Genomic DNA, 22,155 nt, shown 5'->3' with positions numbered 1-22,155 from the left:
TCCAAAGTGGAAAATACTTGAGTTGCATTTACATAAGACCTTTCATCATTGTTTTCATTATTGAGAGGTAGCCTTAAAAGCATGTGCTCTCTAAAAAGCTCCTTAAAACGCATCTGCATATCAGTACCTCTGATGCTGTGAAATGTTCCATGCAGGCACAACATTGTTTGCATGAAGCACCTTGCAGAATCAGGGCCTTAGTAAGTTTTAAATACCATGAAATGCTCTTAAATTAGAGGCTTCATTTGCATAGTGGCATATATAATACCCAAAGAGTTTATGGCTTTTTGCTTTATGTGCTCAACTATTTTAAACGAAAGCTATTAATAGCTGTACTGTTTGAGTTTTAATCAGTATTTAAAACTATTTGCCACTTAGTTGTCACCCAAAATAGTCTCAATTTCAGTGAATATTCACTGAATTAGAGTAATTTTTTCAAAACAACCTGTATGACTTAAAAGTTTGAAATTTGTTTTCAGAAGGAATGTAAGTGCTGGGCATCTATATCCTTGCAACTTCTATATGCCTAACTTTGAAGGTGGAATTCAGTGTCTGCAATAACAACACAGGCAATTCTGAAGATGCAACCCCTAGTTCCTAAGCTCTCCTCTAATCGCCATATATTTCCATGTCAATGTTTACTTGGCAGTTCATTTTAATTTCCAAAACTTTTCTTTTGTCTGTCATTCCAGTGTCATTCTGTGCAGTCACTAAGCAGCTATTCTGAGAGGAGCACCTAATTGTGATTAATTATCAATGAATATGCTTAGTTATGTTAATATCCCCAACAAATCTCTCTAAGGCCTCCTTGTCCTGGAGTCTTTCCATTTGTATACTTGCTTCTGTCTTCCTTGGGTTTGGTCATACTTCTTTGTCATTGAATGTGTCCTACATAATTAATCTCATTCAGCCTGTCATTTGCTCGTATTCAATTCTAGGGTCTTTGGCACAATTTGGTATTGTGCAAACTGCCATTGTGATGTTGATCATTTTTGCTTCAAATCAACAGATCATAACCAATTTTTCATTCCATCCAGATCCGCAAAGATCTGCAACATGATGCTGTGGTATATCCCAAGTGCTGAGGCAATCCCTATGGGAAGTTGCATAAACTATACAGTTGCTAAAAGGGGATTAAAAGTGCAGTGTTTTGCACTTTCTGTGTTTGGTCAGACTTGCCAAAACCTTTAATATATAACCCAAAATAAAAGTAACATTGTCACTCAAAGTCCTTAATATGATTGTCTGGATCCTCAGTTGGTGTAAATTAGCATAACTCCATCGCCTTCAGAGTTATGCTAAGATACAACAGTGATGATCTGGGCAGATGCCCTCAGCTGCTCTCTTGGGTTAGCATTCATGTTTGATTGCCTTATTTAAATCTTTCAAAGTTATAAAATTCCTTGCATTGTTTGGTTTCTTAAAATGGCCAATTTTTAACTTGATTACTTGGTGTTTGTATCTGCACAGTAACATCTGATTTTGCCATGCAGTCAAGTTCACCCCTTTATTTTTATCTCAGTGCTATTGGGACTTTATGTGGCACACATTTTTTGCAGCACTGTAGTATCTACATCTCTAAAATATCCCATATCCCTCATAAACACCTCATCATAATATTCTTTTACAATATTTTTTGTATTCCCAGTAAGTGGAATTTACATTTGCTCATTTGCATGTAAAAACTGCTCTTCTACCTTAAGAATACACACAGAATTTCCACTGCTTCAAAGTCTGCTGATTTCTCTCCTTCCACAGATAACGACACTGTGCTCTTTCAGCATGGGCTCATTTGGTATACACTGTGTGAAACCACCATAGATTTTGAGGAGCATTTTAACACTGGCCATCATTAATTATTTTTTGTACGCTTGACTGTGCTTACACTGCACTCAGCTCCAGTGTATCTGCAGTACTGCAGTATCTGTTTTCTGTAATAAAATAGAACTAGAGGAGGACTGCAGTATAAGCATATTACTGTTGTTAGCCATTATTTTTTTGGAGTGTGGTAAAAAAGAAAAAAAGAGAGACCCTTGAAATAAATACAAATCTAAATAAATTATAGTTAAGACGCCATTCCCCAAATTATACTATTTACATAGTTTCATTAAAATGTTCAGCTATAAAGTAGCCAATCAGAATGATATTTTAAAAGCCATCTTCAGGCTTCAGAGTTAACAGTATACAGGATGAACAGAATCTAGTTTCCAAATTTTCAGACTGCAAATTAATGGGGGTATCATTATGAAAGCATATGATCATCTTAAAAGAGCTATAAATATAATTTATTCCAAAGAGATTAGATACTGGAGCACTCCTATATTAAGTAGGAAAGGAATAAATTCGTACAGAAGCAGTTTATAAGAAAACCAAGCCATAGTCTTTTTTTCTTTCTTTCTTTTTCTTTTTTTTCTGTCTTTTTTTTTTTTTTTCAGGTAGAGAACTATTTTTTTCCAGGCCATTCAGTCTGGCACTTTTCTTGAACACATAATTCATGCAAAAAGCATTTTAAACCAGACATTGTAGAAAATCACAACTTACTCGTTTTGCCTGTAAAACTATGAGTTTAGGGGTTTTGTTTGCTTGTATAAACTGATGGAAGCTAAAAGAACCAAAATGGCCCTGTATGAAATGCAGTCTATGGAATGCTGAATTCAGAGTTTAATAGGTAAATAACATATAATTTATTTTTTTTGGCTATATGATCTGAATCTATAATTCAGCCATGAAATAGACATGATATCAGACAATAGATATAAAAATGAAAAAAACCCCACCCAAAACATTTCTTACAAATATTTGTATACTTTTCTTTTAAATACCAGGGTTATTCTTTCAAATGGAGTGAACTCACTATCTGTTATTTCAACTGCTGTGCATTTCACAAATAAGTTTTAATTTAAAAGCTGTAAATGTTGGGTATGCTGGACACTGCAGAGGTAAATCACTGTTTTTGTTCTCCATGAATAAGACTTATGAGCAAATTATGGAAAAAATAGGGAAATCATAGAAATTGATATGAAAAGAAATTAATAATTTAAAAAAAAATTATAGATTATGGGTTTCTCCTCAAGGCCTCTCCAGGAACCATTGTAGGTGGTGATTTGTTTTCCTCTGATGCACTAATCAAGAAACATCTGTCAGGAAAGCGTAAGTATGTTCCATAAGTATAGGTGTAAGGGAGGAGGGGCAAGGGCCTTTTTTTTAATAATACCCAATACATCTGTTGTGACTTCACTGTGAACAATCTGAAAGAATGGAATTATTAAGAATTTTATTTTGTTATTTTTAAAGCCAGTTAAGGTTTAATCCTCGACACTTCCATTTACAGAAAAAGACCTTCGGTGGTTCTAAGTCCTTCCTGAGACCCGATCCAAAGACCTCTTAAACCAATAGAAAACCTCCTGCCATCTTTAGCTGGCTTTGGGTCTGAGATTATGTTCTGTACCTGTGAAAAGCTTTCCCTGAGCAGCATGTTTTTAATGGAGTGAAAACAATGTTACAAGGCCAAATTCCATGCATGCATAAGCAGAATTACACTTGACAAAAGCCATTTCCAGATGATACTGTCATAGACAGAGTCCTATCATTACTTGTTTTAGAAGAAAATGGTATTTTTAAAGTATTATTTAGTCAAATATTGGCAAGGAAATTATTTAACTTCTGCTTGAGTTTATATTTTAGTTTAATACAGCAAACCTCTGTAAATTATAAGTAATATTTAATGCGTATAAAAGGTATCTGCCCATGAGTCTATATGCAAAACATCTATCCAGAATACAATGTTTTAACCACAGTTTACGTGATTTTAATTCCATTGTTACAAAGTTTGGTATTAACTCTAGTGAACCCAGAGGAAATGCTACTGATTCAAAAATAGGTGACTAGTAAGTATGTCAGGACCACACAGCTCCAAATTTTGCAAAAATTCTTGTGAATGTTGACCAATGTTTAGCAATGTGTCTTGTGAATGTTACCACAGGCCAAATACATTTTATACCTTCATATAAAGTCTTATATAATCAAATGGATCTCAAAAATAGTTTTACACCATCTTAAACTTTAAAAGAGATTTCAAGGTAGGGGGGTTGTATTTAAGGGTAAGAAAAACCTTTTCTTGTTGGTTCATGTCAATGAAAATACTTTCCAAAGATAAAGTAAATATAAGATATCATTTCTAAAGAATCTGCCGACGGATTACATTCTGTGCAAGAGATACAGTCCACAACAATGGGCACTGGGAAGTGGCAACTTATGGGAGACATTTCTGTAAAATGCAGTTTGCAGGGTAACATGTTCCAGAGTCTTGCAATTGACTTTCCTGTGATCCTATGTTCATCTTGAAATCCGTGTTTCTCCCTTTGCTTGAATGGATGCTGAGAGTGGAATTCTGCCTATACCTGCTTCCTGACAGAAGGTTAATAAGGTGCTCTTCTTCTTACATGTCACGTATAGATGAGGATCACCACCTCTGAGCTAATCAAAACAGAGAATTTGTATTTCAGCTGTGTTCCTTGTCAGGAGGCAGCTAATTAGCAGGAATGTTTGTAAGGATTGTGATTCTTTTAAAATATATTGTCAGAGTTTTAATCCAATATCTCTGAAAAAAAAAACAAAAAAAAAAAAGAAGTAATGTTTTGGCTTTTCTTTGCCAGCCTGGAAAAAGTATTAATCAATCTTTGGACAAGATCTGTATCAACACTAGCCTAGTGAATTAGAAGTCAGAGTAAGGAGCAGTAAAAAGATGCTCAGGGCTATTTGGCTATAAGCACACATAATCAACAGGTGATTTTGGAAAAGAAATGTATTGCTTTAAAAAATCAGAGGGAAACCTTTTTCTTGTAAAAATAATGTAAGGCAGAGTTGTTAGCCTCTTAGTCAAGTCTGCTTTCCTAATTTTGCCCTGCTTGCAAGCCTGAGCCCTAAGGTATAATAGAGCATGAGCACTTTCTCTCCCTGCCTGCATTCCCAGCCGTGAGCAAAGTGTTTCTGGGCAAGCAAGCTGTTTTCTACACTGCAGTATGCAGTCGCACAGTACCATCGTGCTGCACAGCACCATCATGCTGCACAGCCATTTATCCCTGTTTGTAACCTCCAACCTCTCCACCAATCTGCACAGCTGTTTAGGAAACTATTCCCGCAGCTATTAGACTGCGAAATTAAAGTGGCTCTTTCAAGAAATGTTTACAGTATAAACCAAGCTTGTACTGCCTGATCTTATGGGAGATGCAGAAGGGGAAATTGTACAAAAGCATGGGCTTTCTGCCTTTGTTAAATTTAAGGAGAAAGTAAGAAGGGCCAAAGTAAGAAAAGACACCAGAGCATATCCCAGGATGATAAAAAGCACAATTCATTTTCAAGTGCTCTACTTAATGATGCCTTGGAATGTTCTTATGAAGGTGGAATTATTACTTAAGTGCTGTTCAATACAATCTCAGATTCCAGCACAAGAAAGAACAGTTTATCTTGGAACAGTTTTAATGGTCTTATCTGAGCTTCCTGCCCTCACTGAAGAAATGTCTCCTTTGTTCACATAATGTGCAAACTGCCTCATACAGTCTGACAGGTTAGGGTAAAATGGCACCAATTTCACGTTATTGAATACCGTACTAAAAGCTCCATTGTTTCTTTTACTGCTACCCAGACAGCTGCAACATTCTTTCGGGATGAACAGAAACTCTGAAATGAGGCAGATGGATGCCTGGAGTAGAAACTGGGAGTGTTATGTCAGCCACATAGTCCCTCTCACTGGTCAGGACATTTGGTGTGATCTACTTTATCTGCCTTGCTGAGAATTTCTGAGCTTTCATTAGCTCCATAAGCTAGGCTTCAAAGTCATCACTTTCAATTGTTGAACATATACAAATAAATATATAAATATTTCAAATGCAAACAACTATACAAAGAAATTGATTGATGGTTGAACTTGAACTATCAAGAAGGGACTGAAATCAAGTAGAAAGATAATGCTTGATCTTTCTGGAAATGAGCCTGCATGTGTACTGCCAAAAGGAGACCAAACAGTATGCTGCCTCATACAGTTTTTAAGACGTATTAACGAATTATAAGATCATGTAGGCAGGGCCTTACAAATGTTACCTAATCCAAATTCCTGCTCAGACCAAGTCCAGTTTGCGCAGGTTGCTCAGGACCTTGTTCAGTCAATTTTTGAATATCTCTAAGGTTAGAGTTCCCACAACCCGTTCCAATGTTTGACCAGTCTGATGGTATTTTTTTGTCATTTATAATAGATTGGGCCTTTCCCATGCTAAACCTTGTCCCCATTTCTCATATTCTTCAGCTGTGCAGCTGTGATGAAACTTTAGCTATGCCTTCACCACACCATCCTGTTAGGTATTTGTAGACAGCAATAAGATTTCTTAAGACTGTTCTTCATAAGAATGAACAAACCAGCTCTCTCAGCCTTGTATGTCAAATGCCCCGGGCCCATAATCATCCTGCAATGTCTTGCAGCAAAGCAAACTTGCAGCTTAATGTTTGTAGTTCTCAGAGGGCTGGGAAGGATACAAAACACACTGTACCCTCCTAAGTGTTACTTCATTAGGCCTGATTTGTCTACCCACTGCTTCCATCTGAGACTAGCTCAAGGCAGTAGGATGGAGTACTTGTATGGGTGGGCATAGCTGTGGTCATGCCCAGCCTGTCCTCCTGGCAGACAGATTCATGACTAAGCCTGCACTAGGAATTTTTCCCTTCTGTATTAATTAGGTCTTGCTTAACATTCCAGGTAAATGGTAAATTAGGGCTCAAGTAAACAGTAGATTAAGTATACTTAATAGCCAGGGTTGATGGAGCAGGAATCTTAAGTCAATCACAGGAACAATTAGAACAAGTCTGAGACGTTTTCAAAGACGGGTATAAACTCACACAGAAAATCAGCAACAAAACTGGATTTCCGTTAGCTATACTGTTCATTAGCCTTTTTACTAGACCAGACTGCCTCTCACAGTCTGATATAATTCACACTCAGTATTTTCACATTTCCCCACTTGGTCTTCTGACAAATGTTTTTAGGCCTAGAGGAAAAAAGCTGCTTGTTTTCATGAAACTAAAACTGAAGGATTTTACTCTTTTGCTGTTGACTCTTCACCCCCAAAATAGAAAGTAGTGACTCTGCTTTATGTGTCTGGGAAAGCAAAACCCTTGAGAGTTTGCTCCATTTATCCAAATGTTAACCTGGATTGTTAAGGCCACAGACTATATGAAAACTGCTAATTTGCTTCCTCTGCTTTTAGCAGTCCTAATCTGATAGCTTTTACCAGTGTTTCTTGGGGAGGTGCTGACCATTTTGAGTATTCCAGATTCATAGATTTTGAAGTCATCCCCAACCTCCAGGAAACTCTCAGGAAGTGACAGATTCAAGGTCATACTCTCGTGCCCACCAGACCCACTGGAAACTGCTTCACCTGGGAGAAGACAGATGAAGCAGATGTACTAGCAGAGCATGGGAGAAGCAACAACGCAGAGACAACGATTCAAGATTTATGCTACTGATAATTTTATGGCATTCAAGGCAACCAACAGGCTACAGGCCTACTTTCAAGACTGCATTTTCAGAGTACTCAGCATCTGGCTTTAGTTTAATTTAATTTTGGCTGAAACTTCCCTTATATCATAAACAGAAAAGTTAGGCCAGTTATACATGCTTAAGAAGGAAGCTTTTAAGGTGAAGAAAACCAAAATACCATACCTGTGCCACTGTCCTCAAGTGCTCCTCTTAGACCCATTTTCATACACTGGGAACAAGAAAAATCATGTCACTGGCTGTTTTGCAAATCCTGATGGGACCAGTCTTGCTGTTCAGTGTCTGAGTGGCAGATACTCCCAAGGGGCTTGTGGTTCCCATACTAACAGACCAACCAGGAATCCCAGGAACAGGACATTCTACTTCAGAAACAAATGTGTCTACTCAAAATTACTGAAAAAAAGCCCATGTGTATTTTTTTTTCCAAGCATAGCATTATTATATTATAATAGCATAATTATATTATAATAGCATTTTATTATTATTATTATTATTATTACTACTACTACTACTACTACTACTACTACTACTACTACTACTACTACTACTACTACTACTTAGACCACAACAATCCCAGCACTACAGGCTTGGGGAAGAGTGGCTGGAAAGCTGCTTGGCAGAAAAAGACCTGGAGGTGCTGGTTGACGGCCTCTGAACATGAGCCCAGGCAGCCAAGGCCAACAGCATCCTGGCTTATATCAGAAACAGAGTAGCTGGCAGGGCCAGGGCAGTGACCATCCTCCTGTACTCAGCGCTGATGAGGCTGCACCTCTAATACTGTGTTCAGTTCTGGGCACCCCATTACAAAAGTAATATTGAGATGATGGAGTGGGTCCAGAGAAGGGCAACAAAGCTGATGAAGGGTCTGGAGCAAAAGTCTTGTGAGGAGTGGCTGAGGGAACTGAGGGGGCTTAGTCTGGAGAAGTGAAGGCTCAGGGGGGACCTTATCACTCTCTACAGCTAGCTGAAAGGAGGTTGCAGTGAGGTGGAGGTTGGTCTCTTCTCCCAAGTAACTAATGATAGGACAAGATGAAATGGCCTCAAGCTGCGGAAGGGGAGGTTTAGACTGGATATTAGGGAAAATTTTCTCACCAAAAGGGTGCTCAGGCATTGGAACAAGCTGTCCATGGCAGTGGTGGAATCACTGTCTCTGGAAGTGTTCAGAAACCATGTGGATGAGGCCTGCAGTGACATGGTTTAGTGGTGGACTTGGCAGTCCTGGGGTAATGATTAGACATGATGATCTTAAAGGTCTTTTCCAACCTAGCTGATTCTATAATTCTGTGATTCTATTAGGAGGCAGAGACTTCACATGGCTTTGCTCCTAGTTGTTGGGGATGTTCTCTTAAGGCTTTCTTCTCCTGCATTTTTCTCTAGGCCTTGATCATTTTATGTTAATCCTTCACTATAAAAATTAAGCTTTTTTTCAAAGGCTGAGGTGTTTGGAAATGAACGTTTGAATTTGCATGTGTTGGAACTGATTCATCTCTAGTGCCAGGAAGTGCTCTTTGCCGCGGGGAGGGGATCTGCAGCTGGCCGGTGCTGCCTCCAAGGCAGGCGATGCTGGCAGGAGAGAAAGCGTGGGCAAGGTGCCCAGGGAGAGAGCTGATTCACAGCTTCCCCCTGGCAGCTTCTGTGAACGGAGCACCCCCTGGGTACCGCACAGAAGTTAGTTCACATTAGGCACATACCATGCCTTTGGCAACTGGCATGTTAGGCTCTATAAGCTGGTGCTAGATGTGAGAACAGCGGGCAGCACGTCATGGCACTTGCTGCTGGGAAACTGGGAAGTCCTGACTGCTAGCAGAACTGGCAGCATGCAGAGGTGGTAACTGAAGGCACAGGAATATTTTTCTTTTTTTCTAAAGCAATATAATTAGCTTAAACACATCGTGTGTATCTCTGCATTCGAGTGCACAGCAATATTTTAAATGCCAGCATGATGCATTTAGACGACTTATAGGAAAATGGATTTCAGTGTAATTAAAAAGCATACCATGTTCTTTCTCACCCCCACATAGTTAAAAAAAAAAATGCAGGAATGCAATACAGATAATACCAGCAGCTAAGGACAGAAAAACTGTACATGCAGAAAGTCAGGGAATTAATTAAATTTTACCTAAGGAGAAGGGTATGCAGTCAGCCATCCCCAGTTTAGAACCATTCAGTTGCTGGGGATTTCTAGAGGCAGCGAGAGAGACAGAGCAAGCTCTCAGCAGAGACAGAAGAGACTGAAGTTACTCCATGAAGCCTTTGAGCCAAAATTATTTTAGTCTCATGCCTGGACTAGCTCCATAAGCCTGGCATCATTCCCTCATGGCTAGAAAGACTGTAGAGTGAAAGTGGAAACAACAAACCCTTCCATTCTACACTTCTTTCCAGTCTCCAACCTGCACTTTTACATATGAAAAAGCAGTATTTAGCACTTTTGCTAAAACTAAATTTGTGTGATTAAGTACTTTTTTTAGTTAGGCTGAACACCGGGAAATAATTAACACGTGAATCTAAATTTCACTTTTTGTTTTTGGCTTACAAATCTTTATGAGCATTTGATATTTATAAAGGTCTAACTTCACATGCTTTTGGAGGTGTATTTGTGAGGACTAGAACATAGGTTTAGCCTTGAACATACAACCATAGACTGAAGATCCACTGAAATGTTCATTATGTCCATGCCTGTCCCACAGAGTTTATGTTGCTTCTTGAACCAATTCAGGAGCTTCAAATTGAGCTCTGAGTGTGATTTTCAGAAGTACCCAGTGCTAGTGTGGGTCTGCTCCTTTTGAAGCCATGATAAAGCTTACAAGGACTTTAATAAAAATAAAAGAGTTTAAGATACTTAAAATTACTCATTGTGTCTTGGCAGCCAAGAAATTCTATGCTAAGGTTTCACAACACACAGCATTTTCTCCCTGACATGAGGATGCAATGTGTAGCCAGTCATCTCAGAAATGTGAGAGGATCACAAGCAATGCAGACTATGGGAAAGATAGATTGGAGAAAAGAGAAGGAGGACAAGAAGGGTGATGAAAGAGGAGATAATGGAAAGAAACAACAAAGAGGAAGAAAGAAGAAAGAACTGTCGACTTCAAGGTTATTAGACATCATGAAAGGAAGAAAGGATGAGGGTGGAACAGTGAATGAAGACATCAGCTAAAGGGGACAGAATAAAAAGAAGCAAAAGGGAGAGAGTGAAAAATTAAAAGTGACAAGAAGAGACAATGAAGAAGGCACAGTATCTGGAAAAGGAAGTAGAATGTGGAAGAGGAACACTGAGGAGGAATATAGATGGAAAGCAAAGTATAGGGCAGAAGCAAATGGAGGCTCTTGCTCCACTGTGGAATAGAATAACATTGAAAATAGGAAGAAAGAGGCATCAGGAAATAAAATGGAAGGAGTGAAATAAAGAGTGAAGAAATATGTATATGTGCGGCTTCACTGAGGGAAATTAAAAGACAAAAATATATCCTAACAAAACCATTTTTCACTGCAAAGTCACAGATAGGTTGTGTAAGTAGAGGGCTTCTGTCTAGGCATCAAAAGGAAGCATCAACCTTTAGGAATTCAGAAGTCAAGTGCTATGGTAAAAGAATAGACAATAAAAGACAACAGGGTAAAAGTAGAAAAGCATCTGTGGTCCTGCTGGAATTAGAACAGACAATGATTTTTCTTCTGTGTCTTCATGAAGAAAAGGATCAGCAGTGTTCCCACTTCACATACTTAATTAGAGCTTGACAATCTACCAAAATATCTGGGACTGAAAATGAGATATAAAGATTTACACATCCAGATTGCTTTCACAGAGCTGGCTAGAACAGTAATGGCTGGGAGGCATTGCTCTGACTGCTCAGAAATGTAAAGGCAAAATGAGTTGCTGGTTTCTGTCCAGTTCCTGCTAAATAGGTGTTTTCACAGCAATAACCACAACTCTGACTGTTACTGACACACCTGTGGCCAAAAAATCTGCACTGAGGACCACACAGGTCTGTTTATGATGTCCTCACCCTGGAGTGCTCCCTGCAGGTTAATGGTGAGTGGCATACAAACTGGAGGAAAACTTGTTCTCTATTTTGGCCTCTTACACAGTTAAAAAGGGGACCTTTTTTGTCAAGAGCTGCAAACCTGTTGTTTTTTGACAATCACTCGAATTCCTAGAGGTGTAGACATACAAGAAACTTCCCACACCTTACAGAAAACTCCATTTCTTAATTTGACAAAGGGTCTCATCCCTTTCTCATCCACTCCCCTTTTTTTCTCTTTCCTCACATATTCAATTCAGGGAGCTGCAAAAGCAGTATCATTCATTACAAGGTTAGTGTTGCAACCTTTTGTTTCTGGACTACCGGACTAGGAAAAAAGCCCCACAATATTTTGTTTATGAATCTGCATGTAGTTTCAGAAGACACATGGCTCTACAGCAGCAAACAGAGCAGTAAATAAAAATCTGTACTTCTAGCCCATTTTCTTCTCCTGTGTGAAGTCACTTAGCCTTTCTATGCCCCAATTTTCCTCTGCCAAATTCATCCGTTTTTCAAAGCAGTATCGTGAGATTTTATCTATAAAATAAATAGATAATAATAGTTTGTAAGAATACTTTCAGATCTTCAGATGAAAGATAGAAATGCAAAGTGTTACTGTGTCTGTCTTCCAGCCTCCCAACCCATGACTTTCATTCCTGGCGATTCAGTCAAATAAAACAGAACCTCAAATACATGGAAAGCAACAGGCAATAAAAAAATTCTACATTCTGCTATGAAAAAATCCCACAGGAAACAATTATATTTTTTTAGCCTTTCTGAACCTTCAACAGAAAATCACACCTCTACTATAGAGATTGACAGTATGGTCAAAATAAAACCACGAGAAAGAATTCTATTAAATCTCAGTTCTTTTGCAGTGTGGAAAATTCTGAAGAACCATTTGGAATTTTTTTACAACTTACTGGCTTATTCCCCCATTCAATTCAATTTAATTTTTCTTTTGGCTTCCTTCTGGTTCCAAAAAGCCATTGTCCTGTGTAGTAAAATATCTAAAAGGAAAAGAAAAATAAAGCAAAGCGTTTTCATTATATTACAGATTACTGTATCTTTGTTTTATCAGTATGTTTTAGAGAGAATTTATATTTTAAAATAGATTTTAAAAGTAAGCCAACCAAAGTTTTACACAGTAATGAGGACAAAACTACCTCAGTTCTGTCGTTGCATCTTTGTGTAACAGCCTGCTTGGTCTTGTACTAGTTGAGCTATAAATCTAAACACAAACTACATGTAAGCTTACCTAACTCCTGCAGACTTAGATAAAAGCCTAGGAATATAGGTTTAAAAGTGAATCTTACTTGCGGTGTGCTAATGCTATGTGAGATGTTTTGGTTTGGTTTTGGGGTTTTTCGTTTGTTTTTTTCTTCTCTGAGTTGAACTTGCAGCAGGAATTTTAACCATTGGCATTTGGAAAAACCCACCAAGAGCTCATTTGGACATTGCATCCATTTCCTTCCCAGTCCCAGAAACCTCCCTAAGTTCCTTCAGCTGCCAAAAGTCCTTTTTAATTGCTGCTCCTTTCCCTGGTGAAGAATGGATAGTGGGATTTAAGTGTATTTATCTCAGTTTGACTCTCACCTTTTTTTTTCATTCCTGTTGCTGAATCTATCCCAATACGTAATCCAGCTGCCACAGCTGTTGCACTTCTGCTGTTTGCCCAGCTTTCTGCTTATGCTTATGTTTCCAAAATAAGCTTCTCTGGGATGGTCTGTGAAATGAATGGGACATCAAGGCAGTACTAACTGCATTCCCGTTCACTGATCAGCTCACTCTCTTATTGGATGGCTTGAATTTGTGGTAAAGCACTAGTGTTATTTGTTCTGAGCTTCACTCTTTACAGGGTAAGTTCCTTTTGTCACCTTATTTTTTATAGTACTAAAATATTTCTTTTGCTGCAATAAGATTTTATGTAGAGTCTACAAATAAGCTTCTGATCCTGCCAAATTCTATTCACTTTAAGAAAGTGAGAAAACACTGTATCTCTTTCTCCACTTATTCTGATATTAATTTTCAAGGGTTGCATATCATTTGCCACTTACTAGCACCTGTACATACATTTTTCTGGTATTGTTGCGTGTACATATGATTGATTAAGTCAAATATGTACAGCAGTAGTTGACAGTAAAGTAGTAGGGTATATGCAAGTCCTGTGTATGATTCAGATATTCTGAAAATACAGACTCACAATTTGAATAGTACAAGGACTAGTAGTTGTTTCCTTGTCTAATCTCCTTAGAATAGCAAATAAATACTGTAATAACTTTATAGTTGAAACAGACTGCTGTATATCCGCATCCTATATTTCACAGTGGTTATAAGCACTTCTCATAGAATGGAAACAGTAAATAGAAATGTTCTTGCTAACTGCACTGAAGTCTTATTTCATCTGCTACATTTAGGTCAATATAAGATTATGAGATTTGAAAGCAAATATTATAGAGCCAAAATCAAAATCTGAAAGGTCTTTCTAAAATCCTTGCTTACATAAAAAAAAATCTCTTCTGGTTGAATCAAAAGTATGATTTTAAACTGATGTGAACTGCACAGAGGACTTTGTCAAGATTCTCAGTTCAGTTTACAACAGGATGATATCTTCTTTAGTTTCAACGCTTAAGATTTTATTTTTCTTTAAATGACACAGAAATAAGCTAGATTTCTAAATTCTGTAAGACTGTCCAACTGGTTGAGGTGTAATGATCTAATGTCAGGACTGATTGATTGGATATACTGGTGCATCTTATAAATCCTGTTTGTTAAGACACTATCAGTCATGCCTGCCTGTAGCAAAATTCTTGAACAAGATGAGAAAAATAATTGTTCAGTTTTAATAATAACTTATTCTTGAAAGGATTGAAAAATTTGTAGAGGAAAATGGTGGCTTCAAATAGCATGGGTTCATAAAGAAGGGATTCTTGTAGTACCTCAGACAGACTGCAGGAGCAGAGTCTCATGGCTCCTTGTTCTTTATCCATTTAAATGCCATGGACATTTAAAACCAAAGTTTAGTCAATTCCTCTCTCTGTAGAACCCAAAACATTTGACAAAAAAATGAAAATTAAAGTAAAAAGTAGTGAGAACATCTAAATACCTAGGTATGAATTATTTAAAATATAAGACCCTTGATATAAGATGCCCTAACCATTTCTTTTTTAATTTAAAGAAATAGCCAAAGCTTGGTCCAGCCATTTGCAACCACAGCAAGGAATGAATGGTAAAGGCCATACGGCCTGAACTGTGACTTCTTCACCCAGGGCCATATTTTTATCTAATTTATATCAGAAGAACCAATGCAAAAATTAGGGGGTTTATCTTTCTACAAGCAGAAAGATTGATGTATGATGTTAGCCTGTATATTGGTCTTGAAGATATAAAGAGTCACAGTAATAATTGTGCCTTTTAGTCAAGATCACAGTCTTGTACCTGGTCCTGTACAAAGACAAAGCAAGGGAAAACGAGAATTGTCTTTAAGGATGTTGTTTAGACTTCTTGTCCAAAGTCCACATGCTGCTGGTTATATAGAAGAGAAACTCCTAGAAGTGACGTTCTGTAGAAATGAACCCCAGTGGTTTTACCAGCTTACATCCTGGAATTGCTATCATATTTTAATGTTTTGTATAAAATAACTGAACTAGTTCACATGAAGGCCATGGGAACTCCATTTAAAAAATTCCAGTTAATTTATCTCTTCCAAGGTTGCATTAGTCACATTTTAAGTTTGGATCTGCTGAGCTACTCAGAATTAGGTAATGCTTACTGGTTTTAAAGAGCTAAAATTCAGCTTCATGAAACATGATGGCCCCATTGCACTTAATTCTGGGTTGCTCCTGATTTTAAGAAATTTTCAAGTCTACAGAAGCCTTTGTGAAGCAAAAGTTTACCAGTATGGACCAACTTTGAGGAAAGCACACATATCAGTAAAGGGGGAAAGCCAAAATCTGCATGAATTTTGGATTCAAATAGTGGAAGAATTCAATGTTACGGAAATCTGATATTTGAGAATGCAACATCTGAATTTGTGTGCACGTTTGTTTGAATTTGAATGGTTTCTTGAAATGAAGCTTTAAAGTATGGCTAAAATTCAAACCACAGGCTCAAGAAAACTGACTTTTTGAATTAATGTAGCATTTGTCTGTTCAGTAAAATCAATATAAATTAATTCTTCCTCTGTCTCTTCTGTGACAGTGTAGCAGTTCAAGTCCCATCTAATGATTTTACTTAGCATTAAGATGTAGCTTATTTTGTCGTGATCACAATAATCTTTGCAATGTAGAAAAAAGCATCCATTTTCTTGGATGACTCCAATGTCATTCTACTATTAGAAATTCCACTGATGTCTGTATCAATGACTTCTCTGTCTAGTGCTGTAGCTTGATGTTTAGGAGCATTTGGGTGGTTTTCCATTTCTCCACAAGAGGCCAGCATTACTTTCCTGTCTACACATTTCCTCAGACATTTTTTTCACTTTCTGGAGAGCTGGAGGGGTCTCTCCACTGTGTGACCTCATGACATGTTGGAGAGGGATTAGAGCAATAGCTCTGATGGGAAACAAAACAGCTCACTGTAATTTTAGTCATTACCTAAAAATACACCATGGGGATATTCCATTTGCTGTCAACCCTACTCAGTCCTGGTGGTGCGGGGATGTTAGGCTGCTGCTGGAAATCTCCACTAAACTGCAGGTACCAGAGATATCCAGAAAGTGTTTGAGTGGGCAGGTGAGGAGTAGCAAAGAAAAACATTCTGTGAATGGAAGAAGTATGTTTGTCCCCAGTGTGGAATTAAGCTGACGTTTAGCAATGGCTAGAGGTCACCAGGGCTGGCACCTGTGGAAATGATGACTGAGCCAATGAATACTTTTTTAATGGGTAGTTACGTCTTTCCTGTCAGTAACACTGCTCCGTATCTCTTCCAATATTATTCTAGGTGTCCCACCCCTGGGTGTGATGGCTCTGGGCATATTACTGGAAATTATGCTTCACATCGAAGGTATGTAAAGAGAAGGTTTTGTTCTTTAAATCAAAAAAATGAAGGGCTGGAAAGGACCTCAACAGACCTCTCTCCCCTCTCTCAATACTTAAGTGGGATTGAGTGTTGTACATAGACATGGGTTGGTCTAACCAATGAATAAATTTCTCCTCTTAGCATGGCTCACTACTCAATTAGATAGGAAGATTTTTGCTAATATCTAGTAAAATCCTTGTAGAAAATTAATCCGGTTTTTCTACCATCTCTGGTAGCCCAGGGAAGCAATTCAACATTCAGAAGTTTCTGCTGGGATTTTTTTCCCCCACAAATTTTATTTCCTGGTTATTCCTGTCAGTCTCTCTCAGACTCCCTGTGTATTTCTTGAAATGCAAAACTAGACCTAGTTCTTTACCTCCTCTCCCAGCCAAAGCCTTACTGGCTTTAATCAGAGGGGAAAAGTAACTCATCTAATATGCACCAGTCTTGTTGGTACATTTCATAATAAAGCTTGGCTTGTTTTTAAATCACAACACACTGTACCTTACTATATCAAGCCAGAAGAATGGAAAGAAATTTGTGAACGAAAGCTGTTACTTTAACAGCCTAAATTATAACTTTGATTCTTACCAAGGGCCAAAGAAAGCTTCACACTTACTAATTAGGGTATTTTTCATACCCCAATATCAATTATGGTGGTAGTATTATAGAGGTAATGTAGGAAATGCTGTAATTAGCAATTCACTTGTGGCTATATGAGAACTATAAATCAATAGAGAAGAATTTCACCATATTTTGTAGATAACTATCCACTGCTTAAATCAACAAATAATAATGTAACTCACCTCTCTTTTGTTAGTAAAGCGTCTTTACTCCCATGTGTATTTACACTGTTGAGTCTGGATATTTGCTTGCTTCACCAAGTCCCTGTACTTTTACAATTGGCTATAACTAATCAATACACAAATTCCCAGTTTAAATGTATTCCCAGTAAAAGCAACAAACAGTTTAAAATCAAAACATAAATAATGTAGAGATTGGGAATGTGCCATACCTTTACATGCAGTAAAAATGAAAGATCACAGTAACAATTTCTGTAATGCACAGTTAAACATAAAAAGTACAAATAACAGTATAAAGGAGAAGATGTAAACATTTTAAAAGCGCTTACAGATGTAGGAGATTATATCACATTCCAAAGGGATTTAAGGTCAAATTTAGAACTGCATTTAACTATGTGGATTTATCAGCTCTTAACTCTACCAGCACTATACTTGGTGAAGCTATGCCTGACTTGGATATTTCAGGAACTTCTTTATGTATCTGTTCATGTATTTAACCAGAAACAGGCAGGACAGTGAAGATGCGTAAGGCAAAGTGTCAAAAATAGGAAACCTAAAAGCTGGCAAGGTTCGCAGGGGAGAATCACTGCATGTCAGCTTGTTTTTTAAACCTTTTCCCTAGGCACTGTCTCCTAACCACTGCAGGACCAGACCATGAGCTTGCCTGCTTTCATCTGCAAAATCTTACATTTTTGTGGTTTTGCATGATGAGTGGTGGACCAAGTTTTCATTTGTTTTTGCAGCATACTCAGTACACAGAAAGATATAAAAAACAGTTCTGCAAAACTAAGTGATGTGGAATTTGCCCAGTCCGTTGAGATTTAGCGCACTCAAACTTTTGAAATGCCACCATGTCTATATTGACCACATAATTCCTTTGGTTTTGTCCCAAAGGGCCACCTTGGCAGCCTGCGTTCACAGGGGCACTGACACTGAAGGAGTGATGTCTTCTTTGCATAAACCACCAATGTTCCCAGGAGACCTGTCATATTTGCACAGAGTCAGCCCCACAGTGTTTAGGTCGTGATATCTGTCAAGGCCATTTCTGAGGCTGGCAAAATGCATGCAAACCAGTAGCCTAAATTTGGAGCTGTTAAGTGTGAAAGACCTCACAGCATGTTCACAGTTAAGCTTCCTAATTCTCACACTGACAATTAGCATCTGAGTTAGCATTTTTTCTCGTATTCTATACCATCACTTACAACCCTTTCAGTTTCAGAAGGAAGGGAATGACAAACTTCTTTCCTAAATGGCTGCCAAGATGCCTGGGTATCATCTGTATTTAAAATGGCTGCTCAACAGCAAGCACACATGAAGGCACATTTAACTCTGCCCTAACCCTGCAGTTCCACACACCCGTTCAGTGTGTGCAGAAATTTACATCAGCAAATACTGGTGTTGAGTTTCCCTTGTTGCATTTTATCTTCATATATAAGAAATTAAACTGATACAAAACCAAAGTAATATGTTTACTTTGTAATAGCTTTTGGTTATTACAGAATAAAAAAAAAAAATAAAGCAAAGGCTCATCCTTGACATGTTTTCCTGGTGAATCTGCTGTCAGAGGAAAAATTAGTTAATCATAATCTCAGAAGCTGTCTGTTGAAAAATGTCTGTTTAGAGGATCTGAATGGTCTTAAAATTTTCCAATAAATCATAGTGCCAGAATAGAAAGACCTATCGCAAAAAAGGTGATGCACCAAAATACCAATAAGTAGGTGATAATTAAATTGACTGAATATGTAGAAAGCATTAAATCAAGGCAGAAATTCTTCATTCAGATTTCGTTATGAAAATGTCATCGTCTACAAGCATACCCATCTGTACACCTACTAAAAAAAGTATTGCTTTCTGAAGCATTTCTATTAACTGTTTAGCTTTCAGAGGCAAAACCTGATTATTCTCACACTGTGGGTACCTAGGCTCACAGATAAGCCAGGGATATCTGTAATTCCTGTCCTCTCCCCTTCACTTCCTGCACTCCAGGTTGTATGGAAAGCAGCGAACCAACCTGTTCCCAAACTGCCCCCTTAACCCAGAGCCCGCTTCCTTTTATTTTAAATCCCTCAGACTCTGTTTATCCTACCTCTGTCTTCTTACAGATTATGATATTACTATATTCAAATAAAACTATATTTAAATGGCATAGGCTTTCTGAGGTTTAGTTTGTACACAAGGAACTAGGGTACTTTGGTGTGCACTATGCAAGTTCTAATAAACAGCAGTTTGCTTTAAAAAGAAAAATTATCAGCTGTGTCTAAATGAAATGGGATGACAGCACAGGTCCAAGCATCAGCATACAGATGCCTACACTATGAAATTGTTACTGTGTCCCCTGGCATGGTAGTAATCCTGGGCCACTGAAACTTTCCTAGGCAATTTCAGATATGATTTGGAGCTCAGCATGGGTCTAAATCACTCTCTATAAGCGATATGGCTGTAGCTATTCTGCTTTATCAGAAGAAGAATTTAGCTGGACAGACGTACTGTTCCGACCCAAGAGCTTGCTGGTCCTGGGTCAGAACGGGAGTCTTAGGTCCCTTCCATTTACCACTGCAGGTGTAGCCATGCCATCTCACTAGGATTTGTTAGGTAATACACTATGTCCAGTATCTTGTGCTGTCATTCCTCCCTTACTTTGACTTGCTTATGACTTTGCAGCATGTAAACTCTATTTCTATTTTTAATTTACCAACACAGAATTATGTCTGTGATAGCATCACCCTTTTCTCTACTTGTTCCTCCCAGTCCTCACTGGCCTTTACAAGACAAAATAACTGAAAATTTCGATACCGCCATTTCTGTCTCTTCTTCCTGAATACAGGACCTACTATATACACTGAAGTACCCTTTGTTATGTTGAAACAAAAACTTAATCTTCTATTTTGTTTCTTTCTCTATGGACATTTTTCTTTGGTGACACTACTTTGTCTCTCAACTGAATACTTTCGAAGGTGGTGTTCTATTTATGAATTTCTTTTTTAATGTTGGTGTTAAGATGGAAGTCACATTTAAGTAGAGGACAAAGGGTGAATTTTTTTTTGGTAGACATATTCGTGTCCTTGGATAGCAACTACTTAGAAAAAATTTAAGTATCCATTAAAGTCATTGTCAAGTTTACTAAATAGTTTCTATAATGGATTCTTCATATGCAAAGGGAAAGCTGAGCTTATAAAATCTTGGAATAGATACATATTTTCTGTCTTGTGTAGTTAAACCCAACATTCTCTGTGTGTGTTTAAATGTAACATTGCTTAGGCTAACATACAGATTTGTCTTTATCAAATCTTTTTGTCTGGGTGAGTTTTGAGCACTTAAACTCTTTTCACAGGAAGGCATTGTACAGCTCTAAGCACTGCTATGTTTTTATTCAACCATCCTATAGAATTCTTACAAGATGTTTGGGAAGGTTTGATAGCATTTCTGATGTGCTTCCTGGAGAAATCTTTAGTCCTACCAACAGATCCAAGAACTCCTGTTTTCTGAGCCTATTCTGTGCCTCTCAGAGATACAGAGGACATACTGCCTGTCAGCCCTGAAGCACTGGCTTCTGTTCCTTCTAAAGCTGTCGCTGCTTCGCTGCTGCTGCTGAGTCAGCTGGAAGGATTATTAGGAAGAAATGCTTTCCCTGGCTCCTCAGGGATGCCTGTGCTTGTGGTATGCACAGTGCCTGCAGTCCTGTTTGACATCACAAACGGAGATACGTGGATTCCCCCTTGTGGTTGCATTCTGCAGCTCTCCTTATTTAAACTGCTTGAGCTCTGATTTTGGAAACTGGGCAGGATTACCTATTCTGCCTGGTTTTCAGATAGAAAACATATCCTTTGTAAACTGTACCCAAGAATGAGAAATTGCGTTTTAAATTGTTTTCTTTCACTCAGTCTTTCAGGTTGTCCGCGAGCAAAGAAAAGTGGAATTAGGATAGCACAAAGCAAGGAAGACAAAGAAGACCAAGAGCCAATTAGGTGAGTACAAATATTGTCAAAGGGCCTTCATGTGTTTTATAATGTCATATATATCTTCAGCTTTTTATAAGAGCATAAATATTACTGTATGATAGTTATCCAAGAGCAGAAGGCCCACTGATTTCTGTGAGTGAACCGCAAATCAAGGATCTGTGCTGATTTAGTCAGCAAAGGATACAATATTCAGCCAAGGGCACACTCTTCTATAATTTTGAAAGTTTAAAATATGTTTTTCACATGAAACTAAAAAATTATCTAGATCTTTTTCTCCTAAAATAAATCCCCTTAAACGTGTTTGCATACTATAGACAAACCAAACATGCTAAATAAAGTAGTTATTGAGTGTTCATATGAGATTGCTGCAACAAGTCTGGCTGTCTATGCAGTTTACATGTGGAACAAATGCCTACCTATAGGTTTTTCGGTTTCTTCTTGCAAGGTGCTCTGGTATCAGTGGCCACTGAACTTAGTGGATTTAGTGACTGCTTGCACCATTCAAGACTGGATCCTTAGTGGAGAGTTGCAGCAATACTTTAGTATAAGACAAACAGTGAAGTAACCAGCCCAGTTTTGATATGTGTTCTATAACAGCATACTGAAAAAAACATTATTCCGTTTAAATATTTCACTTTGAAGATTCTAACTTCTAACCTTCTAATCCTGGTCATTTGTTTTTAGAAGTATACAGGGGAAATATATGAGGGAATTCCCAAGTAAGAAAAACCATCTGATGAGCACAGAACTGCTTTCATTGATCTCTCTAGGCTGTAACACATAGTTTGTTATAATCCCTCCTATTCAGA

The 22,155-nt window shown here is 38.0% G+C and overlaps 1 protein-coding gene across 4 annotated transcripts in view; it reads left to right on the top strand.

The window, feature by feature from the left end:
• MYT1L (myelin transcription factor 1 like) overlaps window positions 1-22,155 on the top strand; it is a 129,846-nt gene that overhangs the window by 78,393 nt on the left and 29,298 nt on the right. For all 4 annotated transcript variants that reach the window (XM_065679185.1, XM_065679186.1, XM_065679184.1 and 1 more), the window contains exons 14-15: window positions 16,507-16,569; window positions 21,269-21,352. In XM_065679185.1, the coding sequence (XP_065535257.1) occupies window positions 16,507-16,569; window positions 21,269-21,352 (147 nt within the window). The remainder of the gene's footprint in view (window positions 1-16,506; window positions 16,570-21,268; window positions 21,353-22,155) is intronic.

Source organism: Lathamus discolor, chromosome 5, assembly GCF_037157495.1.
Source record: "Lathamus discolor isolate bLatDis1 chromosome 5, bLatDis1.hap1, whole genome shotgun sequence".
Lineage (NCBI taxonomy): Eukaryota > Metazoa > Chordata > Aves > Psittaciformes > Psittacidae > Lathamus > Lathamus discolor.
This window is presented reverse-complemented; position numbering and strand designations above follow the sequence as displayed.